The 24,102-nt window shown below is 35.8% G+C and overlaps 1 protein-coding gene across 5 annotated transcripts in view; it reads left to right on the top strand.

The window, feature by feature from the left end:
- Nucleotides 1–22,136, top strand: part of LY49F (killer cell lectin-like receptor) — a 124,066-nt gene extending 101,930 nt beyond the window's left edge. For 2 of the 5 annotated variants that reach the window (XM_070269031.1, XM_005610808.4), the window contains exons 5-8: nt 763–905; nt 2,497–2,603; nt 5,288–5,452; nt 5,531–5,690. In XM_070269031.1, the coding sequence (XP_070125132.1) occupies nt 763–905; nt 2,497–2,603; nt 5,288–5,452; nt 5,531–5,552 (437 nt within the window). In that variant the 3' untranslated portion in view covers nt 5,553–5,690. 5 annotated transcript variants of the gene reach the window in all.
- Nucleotides 22,137–24,102: the final 1,966 nt, after the last annotated feature.

Raw genomic sequence — 24,102 nt, 5'->3', positions numbered from 1 at the left:
CATATTTAATGCATGCAATTTGATGTGTTTGGGCCTGTGCATATATCATTTAAATCATCCACAATTAGGGTAATAGACATATCCATCATCTCCAAAAGTTTCCTCATATTCCTTTATTTTTTGTGGTAAGAACAGTTAATATGAGATCTACCCTTTTAACAAGTTTTTAAGTGCACAATTCAGTATTAATAACTGTAGGCCTTATGTTGTCTGACAGATTTCTAGAGCTTATTCATCTTGCCTAATTGAAACTGTACACCCACTGAACAACAACTCCTCAATCCCCTGCTCCTACCCCTCTCCAGCCCCGGCAACCACCATTTTACCCTTCCCGTTCCTCTGAGTTTGACTATTTTTTATATCTCATATAAGTGGAATCATGCTGTATTTGTTCTTCTGTGATTGACTTATTTCACTGTTATTAGCATAATATCCTCAAGGTTTATCTATGCTCTTGTATATGCCAGGATTTCCTTCTTTTTAAAGCTAAATAATATCCCGTCTATGTCTAAAACACATTTTCTTTATCGAATCATCCATCGATGGACATGCAGGTTGTTTCGATGTCTTTGTTAGGGTGAATAATGCTGCAGTGAATGTGGAAGTGCAGATTTCTCTTGGTTTCCAGAATATTTATTAACCTCATATTATCATTATTGATAGCAATTAAGAATTTATTTATAGAGGGATGATAAATATAATACTCTGCTTCACAAAATACCAGAGGACAAGAAGTTTAATGTTTCACCTTATACATTGCAGGCAAACTAAATGAAGACCGCTGGTCCTGTTGTGGAGTAAACTGCTATTATTTTACCACTAAAAAGGAAAGCTGGACAGGATGTCAAAAGACTTGCCAATGTTACAATTTATCTCTTTTGAAGATAGATGATAAAGATGAACTGGTATCATGGATTGTTACATTCACTTTTATTCTCTTAGACTGTCTCTCATTCTTGGACCCAAGATATCCAGGACAGGGGGGAGTCCAGAAAAGGCACCTTCAGTTATTCTCTGTGTTGTGTCTGTTGAGTGAGCAAAAATTGCGCACAGTCTCCCGGGAGACTCCTGCCTGCTAATAGCATATGATCTTGTTACTTATCGAGCATTCAATTCATATTATCTATCCTGATGACCATTATTATTTCTAAATTGGAAACGCCTTTGAAGGTGCAGTTTGGGTCTTTGTAATCATCTCCCTCTCTGAGAATCTGCAGGAGACCTGCTCACAGAGAAATATGCTTTTCCTTTAATGAAGTACTTAATCCTTTGGTAAATTGCAGCCTGGAACCATCAGTTATTGTTCCCTACAAACTGGCAACTAAGAACCCGGGGTCAACATAGTGTCATAGTTACTATTAGGAATATAGGAGCCAGACTGCCTAGGGTAAAATCCAGTTCTGCCACTTACTGGCTGTCTAACCTGGGTAAATTTACCTGGGTAAATAACTCTGGGCCCCAGTTTTCCCATTGGCAAAAAGGAGATAATAATGAGGAAGATAAAAGTGATAACAGTTTTACAAATTATCTTTAGAGTGATTTTCATTGCATCTGTAGGTAACATTTACTTGTTCAATGTTCTTATATATTACATCAAGATATATATCTTTCAAAAAGAATTATATAAAGAGAAAATACAGTGACAACAATATTAAAATTTTGTTTTTAATCTCTTACTAATAAAGACTATCCACATACAAAATGTGTTTTTATACAGAAATGTTTGCAAAAATCAGCCTGAAACTTCTGTTTATCATTTAGGAAAACAACACAAAGTTTATATGCAAATCTAATAGATACTTTAAATTACAAAAGAATTTATGATATCAAGTCATAAAATAACTTTTTATGTTTGTTGCAGTAAAACACAGTTAAATTTAAGCTTATATTTTAAAATACATTCTGTCATTTAATCAGATATTATGTAATATATCACTTTGATGTACATTTTTGGAGTATAAATATTTCCAAATACTTCCCTTTTTCCGTTCACCACTTCCAATTACTGAACTCCAGCAAGGCTTTCTCTGATGAGGCTAAAGCCTCTAAGGCACATCTCTCCACATACACTTGTTGTTTTAATAAATTTGTTTTGAAGATTCCTTTTTTCGCTTAAGAATATGTAATGATCATTTTTCTACATCTGTAAGTATTTTTCTGGAGCCTGATGTTGAATAGTTTCATAAACTGTCATAAATTGTTTAATAATTCTTCTATTGTTAGATATTTAGATTTTAAATTTTTCCATGTTTTAAATAATCTATGAGACTAGCAGCCATCTTTAACATAACTAAATAATCCTGGAGAAAAGTACTTTGAAAAATGAAAACACAGAGAGTGAGAGGAGAGAAGGTTTTCTAGGAAGGAGAGATGAAGGATGATGTAGAGAGGAGCAGAGTACTTGCCAGAGAAACAGCTGGGCCCTTTACCTGTCCTTCTTTTCATTCTTGAACAAGTTGGAATTTAGTCACATAATATGTTTTGTTTCCTTAATAGGACTTTGTTCAACCCCAGACTTATGGAGATAGCTACTGGATTGGATTCTCATACAATGAAAAGGAAAGTAAGTGGAAATGGATCGACAATGGCACGTCTCCTGGAACGTAAGTCTTTGGAATGCATCCAAACTCTGATATTGGTTTTGGCCTTGTAAGGACTGTATCTGAAAGGAATCTTCTCTTATTTTGCACAGGTTAACTCGTTTTGAAGCAGAGGTCATTGGTAAGAATAAGTAGAATGATTAAGAAAGTGTTTTAGAAAGTATTGCTAAAAAGGATGAGATGTGTACTACAGAGTTATTAACAATAATAAGACTATGGTGCAAAACACATACTCAGAAGGATGTGTTCTGAGGTACACAAAATAAAACAAAATCATAAAGTGCTATGAAGAGATTGGATCATCCTGACTTAGTCATAGTGATCCCATCGACAACCTCCAATGGATATTTTGAATATCCCCAAAATTCATTTGAAACTCCTTTAAATTATTAGTTTATATAATTTATAAATATAAATATTTGTGAATATACACACGCACATATACCTTCACCATAGTTCTTCTGTTTTGAAGTGCAATATTTTGTAAACTCTTGAGTTTACATTTAATTATTATCTGCTGTTAAACTGTTCAATGATTTATTAAAAATCTAGGTGACATATTATATTCTTTATTTGTAGAAATTCTATTTTATGTTTCCAAATCTTCGTGCTAGTTACTCATGTTTTCACACTGTCTTTTATTTCTTGAAAGACAGTAATTGTTCTTATTTTGTATTTGGTATCTGATCATTCTTGTCTTTGAAGTTTTGTGAGTCCACTCTGTTGTTTCTGCTGGCTTTTGTTCATCATGCCATTTTCTTCACAGTGTTTAGTGATTTTTGTTTCCCTTTTTGATCTGCTGTGGAAATTATTCAAGGATTGAGATGAAGGTGACTTCTTCAAGATTGGATTCCTTGGGGCACTATGAATCAGGGCCACTGATTCTAAATTCTAGATATGGGCCCTGTAAGTCTAGTTCTGGGCTGCAAACCTACAAAACATGTCATGCAGGAAATTACCTTAATGTAATTGTAGCCTCTAAGTACACTTTCAGGCCAACAATCTCAGAGGTCACAGAACAAAAAGGCTCATGAGCCAAATTAACAAGCTCAAATTGCATGATTAATTAAATCAATTTAAAACTCATTGCACTCTGCAAGGGGAAAGAAATGTATCCCATTTCTTTAGCTCTCACACTTGGGTGGGATGGGCGAGGTTGCCATCTAGGACAAGGTGCAAGTGGGTGAAAGGATCAACTGAGTCCTGGGTCATGCAATCTTCATGTGGCCTGGCTCTCTATGCTGCATACCCCTTCCCTGCTGAAGGTTTCTAGCACCAGACTTGAGGTTTGAGTAAAGGGGCCCAACAGACAGAAGGTTCTTGAGGGCAGCATGAACATTTTCTCTATTGGGAAGATGTAGGAGCATGCAAGCCGGGCCACAGCAGCAGTTTTCTAATCAACCTTAGGAGCATGGGTTTTATTTGAGTTTCTTAGGCAGAGGGCCAGAATGAGTGTCACCATTGGTTGGGGACCTTAAGATCTCATGGATGTTGAGTATCTATGTGCACTGAGTATATTTTGAGTATTATATTTAGTGTCTAAGTCGCTCTTTCTTCCTTTCACATGATCAGCACACACATGTTCTACTTACTGTATCTATACTTAACCTGTCTCATAGGTTACTTACTTATACGTACTTAACACAGCTTATGTGTTCCACCTCTGCCTCATGAGCTATTTAGTTTCATTTATCTTCCTTGTTTATTTCTCTTTATTCCTGTAGCAGATTTGAATATTCTTAAATAATAAAGCAAATGCAGACTACATGAGGGATGGTGATTTTGATGATAAGATTTTGAACTCTTAGTTGAGATTAATCTTTTTCTCTTCTGTTTAAGTCCAAGATTCAAGAAAGTTCTTCGGTGGTTTATACTGAAGATATATCCCTTTTAGGTCTTCACTCTAGGTAGCTTGTCTTCTATTTAGAATCTTGGGTGGAATTCATTATTCAGCCTACTACATCAATTAAGGGAAAAATCGACTTCAGAGCTTCACTTACCCTTCTGGGTTCCCACTTTTACTTAACCGTCAGCCTGAGTATGAATTTGTTTCTTGCCAGTTCATAAATTTATTCAAGGTTTAAATTTTTTTTATTCATCATTATTAATTGTTTCAATAGGAAGATAGTTCCGATATCTAATCCACCACTTTGCTGAGATAGAAGTCCTGCTTTTAGATATTTTTCAATTGGTTATGTTTTAGCTAATAATTATTAGCTATAGGGTAGGGAAGGAAAAGAAAGAAAATGAATAAAGACATCCATTAAACAACCTCATCTCTACCTATATTCCAATTCTATTTTTTTCTCCTTAACGTATATGCACACAAGAACTGGTTATCTTTGTCATAGAAATTCAGTTCTTTTTAATCTCTCAATTTTATTGAAAAAATTAGCATAAGAAAGCCGGTTTGCTATTTATCAAGATCCCATAGCAATATTGCAGGGTAATTTTGCCTTCTGAACAGAAATTCTTAGTGGGCAATAAAATGGAAGATTATGGGTGTGATCAATAGGCTGTTATTCTAGTTAATGAGGCAAAAGTGAAAGAAAATCTTTTAGTGATGAAGTTATGATTAACATTTCCATATTCCAGATCTTTAGGCAACAGACTTAAAAAGATTATGATTTATGTTATTGTCAGCTTCAGAATTCAACAGTCCACCATGTATGTTTTCTGTTCTACAGTAACTCTGCAATAATGAGTTTGCTTCCTGAGAGAGAAGGAAAATGTGCATTTTTAACCTCAACAAGAATAGCAAATACTGATTGCTCTGCCCCCTATAATTGCATCTGTGAGAAGAGAATTGATTGTGTTTTAAATGCCCCACTTCAACTGACACAGAAGAAAAGGTGAAATGGATTTTTGTCATTCTTTTGTTTGTTTCCTATGATAATTTGTGATTACTTACAAATTAATGTTTTTAACAGCAGGACTTGTTCCATTGTGTAAAGAGAGATGAGTTGGAACAGGAAGAAAATGCTCTTTTGGACCATGATTTAGGAGATCAGATGCCATCTGTCTTCTTGGGGAAAAGGGGAAGATTTTGTCTTTGGAAAGCAGTTACCCCTCTCTTTAATGACCCTGCAAAATTCTCTTTCTCTTTCCCTGAACCAGCCACAGAGCCAATTAGAGAACTCTGATAAAGAGACTAGCTAGGTCTTTTCCTCATAGATAGGCTAAATCATTTCAATAGCCTCAGGCTTTGAGAGAGAGCACAATTACGAACTAAAAAGTAGTTTTCCTCCCCCGTGTCCCCCTAATCTAGATGCTTACCTCTCATTAAAAAAAAATATTGATTGATTTTACTATAATTTCAAACTTATCGAATAGTTAAAACAATCATACAAGGAGCTCTCATATAACCTTTATCCATAGTTACCATTTGTTTCTATTTTGTTTTAGCTGCACTTGGCAGTTCTCTTTCTCTCTCCTCGCTGATCCATTTGATAATAAATTGAGGACATTATGTCTCTTTGTCTAAATATTTTACAAGAACAAGGACTATGTCTTGTATAAACATAGTACAATTATCAAAATCAGGGAATTTAGCATTTCTACAGTACTATGATTTCATCTATAATCCCTATTCAAATTTTGTCAACTGCCCCCACAATGTCATTTATAGGTGTTTCTCCTCCATGTTCAGGATCATGCAATACATTTAGTTGTGATGTCACTTTAGTCTCCTTTAATCTGGGATAGTTCTTCGTGATTTCCTTGTTTTTCTTGACCTTAACATTTTAAATATTAACTTTATTGAATTATACTTTAATGCAATAAAACACATCTATTTTAAATCATGAGATCAATGGGTTTTTAACAAATGTATACACCACTTAAATATCAACAAATCAAGACATAGAACATTTTCCTCACCTCCAAAACTCTTCTCTGCTCCTCCCCACCCACCCAGTCCCAGGCAAGCAGTGCTATGTTTTCTGTCACTATCAATTAGTTTTGCCTATTATAGAATTTCCTACATCATGTGCTCTTTTGTATCTGGCTTCTTTTTGCTCAGCATGTTTTTCAAATTAGTTCATGTTCTTGCATGTATCATTAGTTCATTCTTTTTGTTACTGAGTAGCATTCCGTTGTAAAGATATAGCACAATTTGTTCATCCACCTATGGACATTTGCTGTGTTTCCAGTGTTTGGCTATTACGAATAAAACTGCCATGAACATTCATGTGCAAGTCTCTGTGTGGACATGTGTTTTAATTTCTTTTTATTAAATACCTAGGAATTTGATTGTTGAATCTTATGGTAAGTGCATGTTTAATTTTGTAAGAAACTTCTAGTTTGTTTTCCAGTGTGGTTGCATTACTTTATTTTCCCAGTAGCAACATATGAGAGTTCAAGTTGCTTCATATCATTGCCAACACTTGATATTGTCAGGCTTTTTACATTTACTCATTATGGTTGGTGTAATGGTATCTCATTGTGGTTTTTATTTTGCATTTTCCTTAAGACTAATGACATTGAGCATCTTTTCATGTGTTTATTGGCCATTTGTGTATCCTCTTTTGTGAAGTGTCTGTTTAACCTTTTGCCCATTGAAGTGTCTGTTCAATCTTTTTTGAAAATTGGGTTTGTCTGTTGTCTTACAGAGTTGTAAGAGTTCTTTATATAATTTGGATACAAATCCCTTGTTAGATACATGTATATATTGTAGGGGTCTGGAATTGGCCACCACAAGATATGTCTCTTTGGGATCAGGATTATTTGAGGCTGATTGCTTTTGATAAACTGGGACAGGGAAGGAGGCTCTGAGGAATGGAACTTGCCCTTTGTTAGGACACATTTACTTTTGTAAGGTAAATCTCTATCTGTAAAGGTGCCTCCCTCTCTGTACCAGGAAGAAGAAAGGAGATGACCTTCTCTCTAGAAACTCTTAATGCCAAAGGCAAGGACTTAAATCTGCATAATGATCTTATTCCTGTTTCTGGTAACCTCCTGTAACTGACATCCCTCCCCCTCCCAACGTTGGCATTTCCTTTAGGATTAAGCATCTTTCCTTAGGCTAGGAACTGATTGCTGCGCTCACCTGTGACCACCCAGCTCTAGACAATAGAATTGCCTCCTGCTACGCCCACCGAGATAGCAGACCCACTATCTGCTGTGCCCATCAAGTGCTGTGCCTACAGGGCAATCTTGTGACTATTGTGGGAGGGACATTTCAATCATATGTGAAACACCCTGTTTGGGGGTATATAACCACTCTGTGCACCCCACTTCTTCTGTGCCCTTTCTTCCTTCGGGAAGAAAGGCCCGGGCCATGGTTCCTCATAAAGCTTTTGTTTAATTTTCTCTTGCTATTCTGTCTCATGTGAATTTAATTCGTTCTCCGGCTAGACGAACCCACATTTGGATAGAGGAAATGTCTTCCTCCCCTACAATATCTATATGTATATATGTATTGCAAATACTTTCTTCCAGTCTATGTCTTCCTTTTTCATTTTCTTAATGGTGTCATTCAAGAAGTAGAAGTTTTAAAATTTTGATGAAGTCTGATTTATCATTTTCTTCTTTTTTTGTGCTTTTATGTCCTATCTTGCCAACCTTAAGGTCACAGAGATTTTTATCTTATGTTTGCTTCTAGAAGTTTTAAAGTTTTAACTTACATGTTTAACCTATACCCATTTCATGTTAATTTTTGTGTGTGAGAAAAAGGCTGAGGCTTACTATTATTTCATATAGACGTCCACTTTTTTGCACAGTTTGTTGAAAGGACTTCCCTATCTTCCATTGAATTACTTTGGTGCCTTTGTAGAAAATTAGTTGACCATATCTGTGCAGGTCTATTCCTGGATTCTCTGTTTTGTCTCAGTGATCTATGTGCTTATTGTTGCGGTAATACCTACTGTCTCAGTGACATAGCTTTATAGTAAGCCTTGGAATCAGAAGTGCTAATCCTCCAAACTTGTTCTTTTTCAAAACTATATTGGCCATTCTAGGATGTTGAGTTTTCTCCAAATTTCTTCAAAAATGCTTCATGAGATTTTGCCTGGGACAGCATTGAATCTGTACATTAATTTGGGAGGATTGCCATCTTGACAATGTTGAGTGTTACCATTCATGAACATGATTTCTCTCTTCATTTCGTTAGGTCTTTTTAGATTTCTCTCAACAATGTGATACATTTCGGGTTATAGATCTTATACATATTTTGTTAAATTTATATTTTTGATGCTATTATAAGTGGCATTTAACATTTTTTTCAAATTATTTGTTGTTAGTTTATAAAGATAAAATTGGTTTTAGTAAATTGACCTCATATCCTCTCACCTTGCTAAATTTACTTATTTCCATTTTTGTTTTGTAGATTCTTTAGGATATTTCTTTTTGATGTACATAATCATGTCCTATGATGTGTAGAAAGTTTTGCTTTTTCCTTTCCTTCATTTTTTCTCTTGCTTTTATTGTACTGGCTAGGACCTGGTTGAGGACAATGTTGAGGAGAAGTGATGATAGATAGGCATCCTTGACTTTGTAGGAGAGGAATACATTTCCTCTACCCTCTCTGGGTTCATCTGGCTGGAGAAAAAATTAAATTCACATGAGATAGAATAGCAGGAGAAAATTAAACAAAGCTTTATAACATGCATACACGGGAGAGGCTCAGGCAAGCTGAGCAACTCCCCAAATTGCTGAAGCCCTCACCTTAAATATCACATCCAGCTAACGACAAAGGAGGATGCTGGGGGTGGGGGCAGTCAGTTACAGGAGGTTACCAGAAACAGGAATAAAGTTATTATGCAGATTTAAGTCCTTGCCTTTGGCATTGATTAAGAGTTTCTAGAGATAAGGTCATCCCCTTTCTTCTTCCTGGTATAGAGAGGGAGGCAGCTTTACAGATGGAGATTTCCCCTACAAATGTAAGTGTTTCTTAACAAAGGGTAAGCAAGTTCCATTCCTCAGAGCCTCCTTCCCTGTCCCAGCCCCAAATTATCCTCATGCCAAAGAGACATATCTTGGGGTGGCCAATGCCAGTCCCCCACAACTTGTTCCCAGTCTTATGAAGAAAAGCATTTGGTCTTTCAGTATTAGGTGAGGTCAGCTGTAGGGTTTTTGTGGATCCTCTTTATCATGTTGAGGAAATTAGCTTCTATTCTTATTGACTGAGGCTTTCATCATGACTGGGAGTTGAATTTTCTCATATAATTTTTCAACATCTGTTGAGATAATTATATAGATTTTCTTTCTGAATTACTTATTATAGTGAATCATGTTAATTGATTTTTTTTTTGTTTTTTTTTTTGGTGAGGAAGATTGGCCCTGAGCTAACAGCCTTTGCTAATCTTCCTCTTTTTGCTTGGAGAAGATTGTCACTGAGCTAAAATCTGTGTTGATCTTCTTCCATTTTCTATGTCAGAAGTAGCTACAACATTGCTTGATGAGCAGTGTGTAGGTCCACGCCCAGGATCTGAGCCTACAAAGCTCAGGCCACTGAAGTGGAGAGCATGAACTTAACCATTACAATACCAGGCCAGACCCTGATTTATCAGTGTTAAGGAAAACTTACACTTCTTGGATAAATCCACTTGGTCATGCTGAATTTATCATCTTTTTTGTAATATATTGCTAGATTTGCATGGGTAATATTTTGTTAAGGAATTTTGTTTTTATATTCATCATAGATATTGGTCATTTTCTTTTTTAAAAGGTCTTTTATGTTTACAGTATTGGAGAAACAATGCCCTTATGTATTCATTTGGGCTATTTTTGAATATCCATCTATTTTATGGGGATAGAATTTGTATTTTCATTGCTTAAATGTTAGATTGAATTTAGTAGTGAAATAGTCTGGGTCTAACGTTTTCTTTGGGAGGAGGTATTTGATTAAGAATACCATTTCTTGGGGGCTGGCCCCGTGGCCGAGTGGTTAAGTCTGTGCGCTCCACTGCAGGCGGCCCAGTGTTTCGTTGGTTCAAATCCTGGGCACGGACATGGCACTGCTCATCAAACCACGCTGAGGCAGCGTCCCACATGCCACAACTAGAAGGACCCACAACGAAGAATCTACAACTATGTACTGGGGGGCTTTGGGGAGAAAAAGGAAAAAATAAAATCTTAAAAAAAAAAAAAGAATAACTATTTTAAAAAAAATTATAAAAAAGAATACCATTTCTTTAATAGACTTAGGGTTATTTAGGCATTCTGTTTCTTGTCAATTCTGAAAATTTTTGTCTTTCAAGAAATCTGTCTATTTTATTTAACCTGTCAAATTTATTGTCATATTGTTTTTCATTGTATTGGTTTCCTAGGACTGCTGTAACAAAGCACCACGAATTTGATGGCTTAAAAAACCCAAAATTGATTCTCTCACTATTCTGGAGGACAGAAGTCCATCACCAAGGTGTCAGCATGCTTCCTCTGAGACTCTGGGTAGAATCTTTCCTTGCCTCTTTCTGGCTTCTGATGGAGGCTGTCAATCCTTGGTGTCACTTGGCTTGCAGCTGCAGTCCTCAATTTCTGGCTCTGTCATCACGTGGCATTCTCCCCATGGGTCTCTCTCTCTTTACATGCAGCTTCCTCTTCTTATGAGGACTCCAGTCATATTGGGTTAGGGCCCACTCTAATGACCTCATCTTAAGGTAATTACATCTACAAAGACCTTATTTCCAAATATGGTCACATTCATAGGTACAAGGGTTAGGACTTAAACATATCGTTTTGGAGGAGACATTTCAACCTGTAACAATAATATTTCCTTATTATCTATTTGCTGTTATTTCCTTATTATCTGTAATCATGTCCTTTCTTTTCTGATATTGTTTGTATTTCTAATATTGTTGTATTTGTGTTTTTCTTTCTTGATTAAGCTAGCTACAGATTTGTATCAATTTTATTGATCTTGTTGATGAACCAGCTTTTTGTTTCATTGATTTTTTCTATTTGTCCATTTTCCATCTTATTTACTTCATCTTTTATCTTCATTATTTCCTCTCTTCTGCTTATTTTGAGTTTCACTGCTTTTACTCCTGGCTTCTTAAGTGAAAGCTTGTATATCCTCTTGTCAAACTTAGATCTTTACCTATGAGATCAAAGTTAAACTAGAAAGTTCATAAAGCTTTTGCTATATGGGTTCAAGCATCTCCCATCACTGGGCAGTATACTGGACCTAATTCCTGTGTTTTCCCTGGTCTCTCAGCTCATCTCTCTCACTCACCTGGATGTTTACCCTGCTTCCCAGACAGAGCAGCCCCAGCAATGCTTGTTTTGTATCTACAGTTGTAAAACTAGATTATCATAACCTGTACAAGGCCAGATGTTGGCATGGTCTCCATCATGTCCACCTTGGTAGGAGCCACAGTAGATTCAGTGCCAAGTTGGCCAGATCCCTCAGAGGCTGTGGATTTCAGAGGTGGCCTGAAAGGTTCAAGTAATACAATCCATAAATGCAGGGATATAAAGGCCCTATATGGCAAATTTTCATCGGAAAAAGACAGAAGACAGGAAAGAGGCTGCCAACTAACTGCTAGCTTTCTCCTCCAACTTCATGGATGCTTTGAAGATGCAGTTTTTGTGTAAGGACTCCCCAGAGATGTTCCACGTGAATGAGTGAAAAACTTTTCTTGTGAAGCTGTGGCCAGCTTCTGAAAATGTGTCATCTTGTGCTTCCTTTTCCTCCTTTCCTGACTCATTTCTCTTTCCTTTGTCCTTTCATTCTTGCTTCCTTTGGATTTCACTCCTTCCCCCAATTAAGTGTTGTCACATAAGGATTTCCTCAGGCTGTTTGCGAAGAAACCCTTGGTTAAGATGGTGTCATGTAATGAAAGGCAGGATTGTAGCCATTCTGGGGAGTTTGCAGTGAGGATTTGGTCCACATCTTATAACCCATCTGTATGTTATCATAGGCACTTAAAAATGGCAGGTGCAACAGTTTCATGCAAGTAATTATTTAAAATAGGCCCTTCAGTTTGTTACAGTAGCAGTAAGACCAAGTGGAGATACAAATTGAATCTGATTTAAAAGAGAGCTGAATCTGATACTGAGTTCATCCTCAATGGGTAGATGCTGACTCATGATGTCAAGGGAAGTATATTGGAAATTGATAATGTGGAATAGGGTTGTTTTCAGTTTTTCCTCTTTTGATTTTATCTTTCCTGTCTTTGTCAGAATCTCAAAGCAGAATCCAGATATTTTACACAAAAATCCATAAGATCATTCACTTTCAGAAGTGGTTATCGTGGGCTTTGAATTCTCTGTGCTAAATGCTGGTTGTTTCAACCATTACTTGCTCTAGTCATGAGTTTCATTCGGGCTGATGTGTTTTTTCTCTTCCCATTTCTACAGCTAAAATTAGTTTTCTTTTAAGAATCAGTTTGAATGGCACATCCTTGTATAGTTGCTCACATTCCAGCCCAGTCAGAGTTAACTGCACATTTTCCTGCTCTATTAAACTCTTTCGTCTTCTATTATGTCACTTTGGGCTACATTAAGTAAATGTTCCTTCATCTGAGTTGAACTGAAAAATATTTTTACACCCTCTTTCATAATTTGTATAAATTTTAAACAAGTTTATTTCCTCACTTAGTAGCAGTTCGCTTTTGTCGTTAAAGCAATACAAAACAAAACACATCAGTGGCTTTCATCAGGGTTATCTTAGAAGAGAAGTGAGCATTTTTGAAAAAAGGAGAAGAAATTTCTTCAGTTGAATATGAAGAAAACTCTCTTGTTGTGGTGAGAAGTATACGCAGAGGAGTGGGAGCTCTAAGACTTCATTTGAAAAATCTCTGAGTGTTTTGTGATAAAACCATCAGAGGAAATAGGGCTCTGGATGGTGCATACTTTAAGTGTCAAATAAACAATATGTACTTCAAAGGTAAATAAGGAAATTTTAAGAGTTCATTTTTATTCAAGAAATATTTATTAAGCAACTACTCTGTATAGGAAACTGCAAATTGAAAAGGAATATGACATCATAGTAATTGCCTAAAATCTAGGCTACTTGGCAAAGTGATCATTAATTAAAAGATACATATCCACAATAGCAAATAACTTACTAATGAGGAATGGATATGATAATTAGGGAGAAGTTCACAATATACATAATATATGTTAAATACAGGGTGGCTAAAGTTTGGAAATGTAGATAATATTTTCTTTTCCTTTTTGAAGATTAACTGCCTTGATTACTTCTGGGGTGTGCTAAAGTTACAGGTTTATAAATAAAAATCAGAGACAAAAATCACTGCAGGTAAATCATCACGGAAGCATGTTCAGGGATTGAGGGAAATGTTACATTATTATAATACATTTATTCCTAATTTGCATAATAAATTGCTAATGAGGAAGAAAGTGAACATGTCATCTAATGTTGTTATATTGTAAGTGATACCAACAAACCATTATTATATAACTTTGCTTATGTTTCCAGACATGGGAGCCATGTTGCATATATAATATAATGTATATTTCATAATATAACTTAAATATTTGACCATCATTCTTTTATTCTCTCATTGAAAGAAAAGAAAGTTGTGTGATTTTCTTCCCAATAATTTACCAAAGTAAAACATAAGAGCAATGACACTTATAAAACTACAATAATTCAGTATATGTAATCTTTTCTCTGACTAATTAAGAGATAATTATCCTTCTCTCTCATTTTCTGATAGTTTGAATTTATACGGTTTTCTAAGCAAAGAGTTCTCTTGTGTATTTTCTTCATTTTCTCTGTCTGCCCCAATGTGGGAGGTGCTGTCCAACAGAACATTCTTCCATTGTCTTAGTTCTCACTTGGATTTCCTCTCATGCAACATTGAGAAAGATGAGATCTCTCCCTGGAAACTACATGCAAAATGATCACAGAGATTCCCAGCTAACGCTCTCACATCTTTGATTAGATTATTTCCAGTTGTTCTCACTTCCTCCTCCTTTTCTTTTTTTTTTTTCTCTCATCCTTTCTTCTTTCCTTCCTTACATTATCTAGTCATCTATGGTATTATTTTTTCCTTCATTTATCAGTCAAAACTATTAACCTCAAGGTACTGGTTGTTCACCTATTCCCTAGGGTGAAGAAAGGAGAAGAGGTCCTTTTAAAAAAGTGTAAACATATATAAGAATTCTGACCAGAACAGAAACTTTGAGAATGTCTCTGAAATGTCAAGATCTCCTGTTCTACACTGAGAATATTTTCAGTTGTGCTGCATAGCACATCTTTTCCTCCTGTTCAGCCTTTATTAGGGAAAGTGAAACACTCTCAAGTCTTATTTCTGACAAAACTATGGAACTTTCAGGTAAGGTCAAAGGTGTCATCAGCCACCATTTTTAGAGATTTTGTTGACATCCTCAATTCTATCTGATGGAGATTGATATTTGAAATTCAAGAACAGTAGAGGAAAGTCAGGGCAATTGAACTTTAGGGAAGGGAATTGAATCTCCTCAATTAGAATATTTTCAAATTGAATTTAGTTAAATTAAAAGCAGGTCATTGAGTAGAAGAATTTCTATTCTGGAAATGGAACAATGCTTGGCCCCTCTAAGGGATCTTTCCTTTGGAACAGAATAAAGTGAATTACAAAGACTGAGGAAAGTGGAGAAGATATAAGTTTACCTTTTTCTTTCTTTAGAAATAATATTATTTTTGTGCATGTTTTGTATCATCCTTTCTAGTTAGACTTTATGCCTAGTTATAAACCATAATAATTTAGATAGGGAATTTTTTTGTTCTCTGTAGTTATACAGACAAACTACAATATCAGAGTTTTTTTCTTCCTAATTAGATGAAAATTTTTTAGAGATGAATACTTTGTATTTTAGTGTAGGGACAAAGCCATTCAAATCAAATTATTCTTTCTTAGACACTGTGAGACAGAATTAATTGCCCCTTCTTTTCAATTTTCCTTGTTTATAATTGTCTTCTTTAAAAGAGCATTAATTTGTTCCTTTATTCATTGGTTTAACAATTGTTTATTTAACCTTTACCCTATGCAAGGCATTATACTTGTTATTCAAATTATGAAGGTAATTAAGCCACAGACTCTCCCTTTAGGGAGCTTAAATTTCAAAGGGCAGAGATACCTACAGACAATTGAAATGCAATGTGAAAAGATAAGTATTTGGGTCATAATTAAAGTGCTCTGAGAACTCATAGGGGGATGGAGTTCACTGAGGCTGAGGCACAAGGAAGACTTTCCAAGGAAATCTATTCAACTGGATTTGGAGGAAGAGTATGTATTTGCAGTTGGACAAATTGGAGAACAAATCTCCTTCAGGATGAGTGAAGAAAAATGCATCACTTTCCACAGACTATTACCACTGCTGGAAGGTAAGATACTGGGCATTCCTAGAGGAGCTGTATATAGGGACAATGGGCATGGTGTTTAGCCAGAACAGGCAAATAAAAGCAATTATTTAAAGAATTGATGTGAGAATAAATATTGTAGAGAGATCAAAAAGTATCTAAAAATTCCTGCTGAGGCCTGTTTTTCTTTTCTTCTTTGATGCAACTCATCCCTCTTTCTTTTTTCCATTTAAAGTTGTTACTACCTATGGTATCTCTTAGGATCACCCCTAAGCAGGACATGTACCTCATATGGGCTCTTTTTAACTCTACCATTTTTGTTACCTCAAAGGCCATTATGTGGGTTCCTTTGCTTTTAAGGTTTTTTACTGATAATTGCTACAGATAAACTAGCAGAGGGTAAAAATGACAAACAAGTAATACAGTATAAGATATTTCTTTATCACTATATCCTGTGGTATATAGTTCCTCATTCATTTTCTGAAAAGTAAAAGAGCCCTCTTGGATTCATGACTTTTACATTTATTTTGGGGTATAAATAAGAAGTCTTCAAAAATTTTTTGATGTCTGATTAAGTCTTGTGGTAGCCTTAGTGCTGGGTGGAAGACTGTTGGCCTATTCATGAGCCATTTCAAATGACCTATCCACCTGCCTTTCCCACAAGTTACTCTCTATTCTAGCTCCCTTTGCAGCTAGATTGGCCATGTGACCCACTTTTGGCCGTTGAAACTTAAGACAAAGTTGGCTAGAGGAATTTTGGAAAGGCTTGCATTGCCTCTATTATATTTTTGTTGTCTTGAATGTGGACAAGTTATCTGGAGCTGTGGTAGCTCTGTTGTGACAACAAGGTCATCAACATGCCCAGGGACAGATTAGAAAGGTTTAGACAGCCAATGGTGTGGATGATGTCAAACTCTTGGACCAGCCCTTAGTCTATTGATCTCTGGAGTTTTTTAAATATATGTCTAGATGTATGTCTAGGAACAATTTACCCATGGTTATTCTCAATTTCAATGTGCTCCTCATCATGCAGAAGAGGGAACTCATACTGAATTAAAAATAAAAGCAGGTTATTTGACAAGTGGGAATGAATGGCCTTAGGAAAAATAAGATGGAGAAATCAGAGTATTTCTGGATTTATTACTGTTGTAGCTACAAATGAGGTTCTTATAATCTGGTACTACAATATAAGCAGATGTGCTATGCTACAAAACAAGATGGTTTACGATTAAAAACAAAATAAAACAGGAAACCTTTGTAATTTTTTTTTTAAATATAAGAGTCTGATATCTCTCAGGAAGCCAAACCTGCAGCTTCTTAGCCTGCCTTTTTCTTGACAGCTCTGCTTTTGTGTATTCAGACCTGTTATTTCAATTTTTCTCTGATTATAGTGGGAGGAGAACCTCTTTAAAATGATAATCTTTTGTCTTAACACCTTATAGTTTTATCTTCCTCAAATTAAAGTATTTCTCCATCCATCATTGGCACAGCAGCATCCCTCAACCTACAGAAGACCAAAATTGGTGGGAAATTCCAATATAAATTTTGCTTATGAAGCCCTTCCTAAGTAAAGAAATTCCTATAAAAGAGGAACAAAATCTACTCACATGTGATTTTTATTGACCACTAATTCCCATATGTTGTCTGGATGTGTGAATTGTAATGATTTTTTGTTTTTGAACTGTTGTGGAGGAGGTTCTCCTTTCCCCATATCTTATCTCAACATGTTTCTCTCCTCTCCAGAAATGACCGAGAAGGATATTTACTCAGAGATGAAATCACATACCAAAAGGAAGAAAATACAATCCAGAACTTCTGACAGGAAATATGAGTATGATAAGCATCTATTTTCAAAGAGTCATAAAGTCACAGGTTTGAACACTATCTTAAATGTCCAACAACCCAATGAATTTGTAAATTACTCCTTATAACTTCCCTGCCAAGTGGTTACCTCCCATGTTTTATATGAAAATGTAACTCATTCCAGGGAACTGTAACTCATTTTTTCCCAAGGTAGTAAATTATAGACTTTAACTGCTCCTAGAATGTTTTTCTCTATTCTGAATCAAAATATTTCTTTTGCATCTGATATGCACAAACACTACTTATAAGCCTTTTAATAGTGGAGAAGAACTAATTCTCATAAGATGCCTGATGACTTCTGAGGCTGAGTCCAACAGCTCAGAGCAACAGATCATCATTTCTTCTTGGATCTGTGCATTAATTGTAGTACAGGAAGTATATGAAAGATCATCTCATTTTATTTGACAGAATCAATGTATATTCATTATTTAAGAGTCTCTTGTTATTTAGGGAGATAAATTCTAATGTCAGAGAATTGTCTATATGCATTACAGAGTAATGTTTGGGCCCTTTTCGCCATTCTTTTTTCTTCTAACTATCCACAATAATCCAAGTGAATACCCTGTGCCGGACTGTGTTTCCTCTACTAACAGATGGCTGGAGCAGTGGAAAAATTGAAAGAAAACCTCTTGGTTTTCATGTCTTTGGAGAGCTGGTGGAAAGTCCTTGGATATAAAAAGTCTGGCTTGTAGTTGTTTTTGCTCTTGTAGTTGTAACAGTTGTAAAAAAAATCAAAGAAAATAAAAACATGCTATAATTTGTTGGGTGGTATTAGGAAGGGGGGCTTTGGACAAGCATGAATCACATTGTGGGGACCTGAAATTGGCCACCCCAAGATATGTCTCTTTGGCATCAGGATTATTTGAGGCTGATTGCTTTTGATAAACTGGTACAGGGAAGGAGGCTCTGAGGAATGGAACTTGCCCTTTGTTAGGACACCTTTACATTTGTAAGGTAAATCTCTATCTGTAAAAGGTGGCTCCCTCTCTGTACCAGGAAGAAGAAAGGTGATGACCTTCTCTCTGAAAACTCTTAATCAATACCAAAGGCAAGGACTTAAATCTGCATTTTATTGTGCTAGTCTGGTAACCTCCTGTAACTGACTTCCCTCCCCCTCCCAACTTTGGCATTTCTTTAAAGATTAAGCATCTTTCTTTAGGCTGGGAACCGATTGTGGCGCTCATCTGTGACCACCCCCCCCCCCCCCCCAGCCCGAGGCAACACACCTGCCACCCCGCGGCATTCACTGGGACAGCAGACCTATCTGTCATTTCCATCGAGTTCTGTGCTGACAGAGCGGCCTCATGACTATTGTAAAAGGGACATTTCCATCACATGTGAAACACCCTGTTTGGGGGTATATAACCACTCTGTGCACCCCACTTCTTTGGTGCCCTTTCTTCCTTCAGGAAGAAAGGCCCCAGGCCATGCTTCCTCATAAAGCTTTGTTTAATTTTCTCTTGCTATTCTGTCTCATGTGAATTTAATTTGTTCTCTGGCCAGACGAACCCACATTTGGATAGAGGAAATGTCTTCCTCCCCTACAACATCATTCCACTTTAATGATTTATTAGATGTTAAAATTCTGCACATTAGCCATTTATTCATGCATACTCTAGGAAGTTATTATTTGTTGATACATATTTATGTATACATATAAAGTAAGGGCAGATGTCCTCTTGAAGCAACCTGAGGCAAAGACTGCAGCACATGCACAGCAGGTTTCCATGAGAAGATTTCCTTAAACTCCTCTTTTTCAGGGTCTTTCATTGGGCAGTGTTTCTCATCACACTGCAGCCATCTTGAACAATTTTACCCTTCTGTAATTTTGTTTTAATCTAGATAATTAATATTTATTTTGTTTGAAACACTGTTGTAATAATACTTTTAATTTATATATTAATTTCTTTCCTCTGGCTTATCAAAGCAAGAGACTCTTACTTTAATTTAATCACAAGTTGTTTACTGCGGGTCAACTATATTCCAGGTGCTGTGCTAGGTGCCAGTATACCAAGAAAATACTACGTTTGTGTTGTTGTTGTTGTTTATTACAATGCTTTCTTCCATTAGACATGAATTATGCCCAAACACCTATCTTGGTGCATCTGAGATCTAAAAGGAGGCCAGCGTGGGGAGGAGATTACCAGGAGTGGGGAGAGTTACAGAAAATGAAAAAATGTAGATGCTCTTCTAATGTTCAAAAGGATGTCATTAAAAGCTTTTAATGCAGGAGAGAAAGAAGCAGCACTGTTTAGAATTTAGCTGATTTCATTCTTAAAGAGGGAAAAATTAAGATTGGACCAAGAATATCTTATTGTTATCAGCAAACAAGGAAACATTTAAGACACAGTAGATAGAAGTCAGCTTGAAGGGGGCTTTTTTGGGGCAACTTGTAATGTTTTGAGAATTAATCATAGTAAATTAATTAATTAAAATAAATGAACTTAATTTTATTGTGTTAATATAGCTAAATGAATTTGTTTCCTCTTTTTAAATATATGTCTGTTCATAAAGTATAGAGAGGCATTTGTTTTATCTGTATAAGTAAAGGGAAGAAAATACTGGGAATTGTGAGTCAAATAATCCAGAAAAAGCAAAACCCAAAACAGGACGATCATATACAATAATTAAGCAGAAAGGGGAAAAGAGAATTCAATAGCATGTTTTAAAATGATGCTTTAGGCAAATGTTGTAAAAAGGGAGCTCACTACAAAACATTGATTCCTCTTTTCCTAGGACATAAAATTTCTAAATGGCCCTAAAATTTAAATAATATGATAAAGCATACCTAACTAGTAACAGTGCTAATAAACAATATCAATATATAATAATGATAGGATAATACATAATGAAATGTTGGCTAAGTGACATTTAAAACATATGTAATTCATAATGGGGATTTAAGGTTATAAAAATCCAACCTGTATTAAAGGTCAGAATTTAAAATCTCCTATTTCTTTCCAGTTTTATTAAAAAGTGATTGACACACACCATTGCATAAGTTTAAGGTGTACAGCGTGATGGTTTGATTTTATGTATATTGTGAAATGATTACCATAATACATTCAGCTAGTATCCATCATCTCATATAGATACAATAAGAAGAAAAGCAAAAACAAAAAAAAAATTCTTGTGATGAGAACTCTCAGCATTTACTCTCTTAACAACTTTGCTGTATATCATACAGCAGTATTAACTATAGTCATCATGTTGTACATTACATCCCTAGTATTTATATATCTTAAAACTGGAAGTTTGTACATTTTTACCACTTTCCTCCAATTCTCCCTCTGCCTACCCTCTACCTCTGTTAACCATAAGTCTGATCTCTTTTTCTACGAGCTTGTTTTTTTTTCAGAATCCACATATAAGTGAGATCATTCAGCATCTGTCTTTCTCTGTCTGACTTATTTCACTTAGCATAATGCCTTCAAGATCCATCCATGTTGTCGCAAATGGTAGGATTTCCTCATTTTTTATGGCTGAATAATATTCCATTATTGTATGGAATGGTATACAGTTGCATATGGTAGTATACATTGAACACAGTTGTCCTCCCTTTACCAGGGGAATATGTTCCAAGACTCCCAGCAGATGCCTGAAAATGCAGATAGTACTGAACCCTATATACTATGTTTTTCCTATACATACATATATGTGATAAAGTTTAATTTATAAATTAGTCAGGAAGAGCTTAACAACAATAACTAACAATAAACTAGAACAATTATAACAATAAACGGTAAGAAAAAGTTATCATAGATCTTAGCAACCTCAGCATATGAATGTTTTCCTTATTAAGTTGAGAACTTTCACCTTTTCACTTAAAAGAAGGACTTCACTGATCCTCTTTGGTGCATCAGAATTGCCAGCAGCACTACTCTTGTGCTTTGGGGCCATTAGTAAGTAAAACAAGGGTTATTTGAACATAAGCACTGCAATAGTCATCTGATAACTGGGATGTATGCTAGGTGACTAATGGGTGGGTAGCGTATGCACCATGGATATGCTGGACAAGGGATGATTCATGTCCAAGGTGGGATGGAGCAGGATCGCACAAGATTTTTACCACACTACTCAGAAGGGCACACAATTTAAAACGTAAGAATTTTTTATTTCTGGAATTTGTCATTTAATATTTTTGTATCACGGTTTACTACCAGTAACTGAAACCGTGGAAAGCAAAACCTTGGATACAGAGGGACTACTGTATATACACCACAACTTCTTTATCCATTCGTCTATGATGGCCCTTTAGTTTGTTTTCATATATTCACTGTTGTAAATAATGCTGCTATGAACATGGGGGTGCAGATATCTTTCCGAGTTAGTGTTTTCATTTCATTTGGATATATTACTAGAAGTAAAATGGCTGGATCATGTGCTAGCTCTATTTTAAATTTTTTGAGAACCTCCATACTGTTTTCAGTATGGGCTGTCCCAGGTTACAATCCTACTAACAGTGCACAAGTGTTCTCTTTTCTCCACATCCACTCCAGGATTTATCATCTCTTGTCTTTTTGAGGCTAGCCATCCTAACATCCTAAGGAGGTGATATCTCATTGTGGTTTTAAGTTGCATTTCTCCAGTAACTAGTGATATTGAGCATCTTTTCATGTAGCTGTTGGTCTTTTGTATATCTTCTTTGGAAAAATGTCTATTCAGATCCTTTGTCGATCTTTTAATTGGATTATTTGGGTTTTTTGCTATTGAGTTGTATGTGTTCTTTATATATTTTGGACATTAACCACTTACCAGATATATTTGCAAATATTTTGCAAATATTTTTTTTCCCATTCTGTGGGCTGTCTTTTCACTTTGTTGATGATTTCTTTTGTTGGGCAGAAGCATATTGGTTTGATGTAGTCCAACTTGTTTATTTTTTATTTTGTTGCTTGGGTTCTAATTATCATATCCAAAAAATCCTTAACAAGACCCATGTCAGGGAGCTTTATTCCTATAGTTTCTTCTAGGAGTTTCCTGATGTCAGGTCTTACGTGTACATCTTTAATGCATTTCAAGTTAATTTTTGTGAGTGGTGTAAAATAGGGGTCCAGTTTCACTCTATTACTTTGAGTACCCAGTTATCCCAGTGCCATTTATTGATGAGACTGTCTTTTCTCCATTGAATATTCTTGGCTTCTTTGTCAAATATTAGTTGACTGCATATGCTGGGGTTTGTTTTGGGGCTCTTGATCTGTTCCGTTACTCTATTTGTCTGTTTTTAGGCCTGTACCATACTGTTTTGATGACTATAGCTTCACAGTATAGCTTGAAATCAGAAAGTGTGATGCCTCCTGCTTTGTTCTTTCTCAGCATTTCTTTGGCTATTCGGGGTCCTTTGAGGTTCCATCTACATTTTAGGAGTGTTTTTTCTACTTCTGTAAAAAACTACCATTGGTATCTTGGTAAGGATTACATCTATAAATGGCTCTTGGTTGTATTGGTAAAATATCCTATTTTTGTAACAAATAAACAGATTAACTCTAAAACAAGAGCTAATGTAATGACCTGCAGCTTGAGGTAAGTCACTGTGGGCAAAGCAAACATGTCCCAAACTATGACTACATATCAGTAGTTTGGTAAACCATTTCCTGAAATCTCTTGCTTTTTTGTCTAGGTTGATCACTGCGAGCTCAGGAAGGTATAAAAGGACATAGTAAAGCAACTATTGGAAAGCACAATTATAGCCTTAGGGAAGTATAAAGAATTATAGGAATAACAAATGAAATAAAGTTTAAAAACTGTTATATTTTGGGATAAGTTTAAGCATAGCAATAGGTTTTGTAGTAATTTTATTTGTTACTTAAAGTATTGGAGGAGTTTATGAGTTAGCTTGACCAACTCTTTAATTGCAGTTTAACTTTTGTATTGAACTTAATTTCTGTAATTAAGTGAAAATTAATATTCAAATATCAAAATAGGTTTCCAATTCTCTTTATTAGTGAATTAGCTATTTCTGTGCAATAAGTTACCCCACAACTTATTTTACATTTCTCTGGGTCAGTAGCCAGGCGTGGCTTAGCTTGGTGACTGAGGATTTCTCACTGCAGCTGCCTGTAGGGTGTGGCCCAGGGCTGGGGTCTCATCTCAAGGCTTCATTAGGGAGGATGTTCCTCCAAGCTCACTGTTGGCTCGCCTCAGGTCTTCACTGATCGCTGACTAGAGAATTCAATTCCTTGCCCCATGGGCCTCTCCATATGGTTTGTCATATCGGCAGTTTGTTACCCATTGGGTAGAGAAGAGATGGAGATAGAGAGATGGAAACCAGCTCACACTCCTGGAAAGAGGATTACACAATGGCATGAACAGCAGAAGGTGCGGTTGATTGGGGTCATTTTAGAAGCCCCTCACACATTTAGATAGTATGCATTTTACACAATAAGG

The sequence above is a fragment of the Equus caballus genome, chromosome 6 (assembly GCF_041296265.1).
Source record: "Equus caballus isolate H_3958 breed thoroughbred chromosome 6, TB-T2T, whole genome shotgun sequence".
NCBI classification, from domain to species: Eukaryota; Metazoa; Chordata; class Mammalia; order Perissodactyla; family Equidae; genus Equus; species Equus caballus.
Note: the sequence above shows the minus strand (reverse complement) of the source record. Positions and strands in the feature narration are given on the sequence as shown.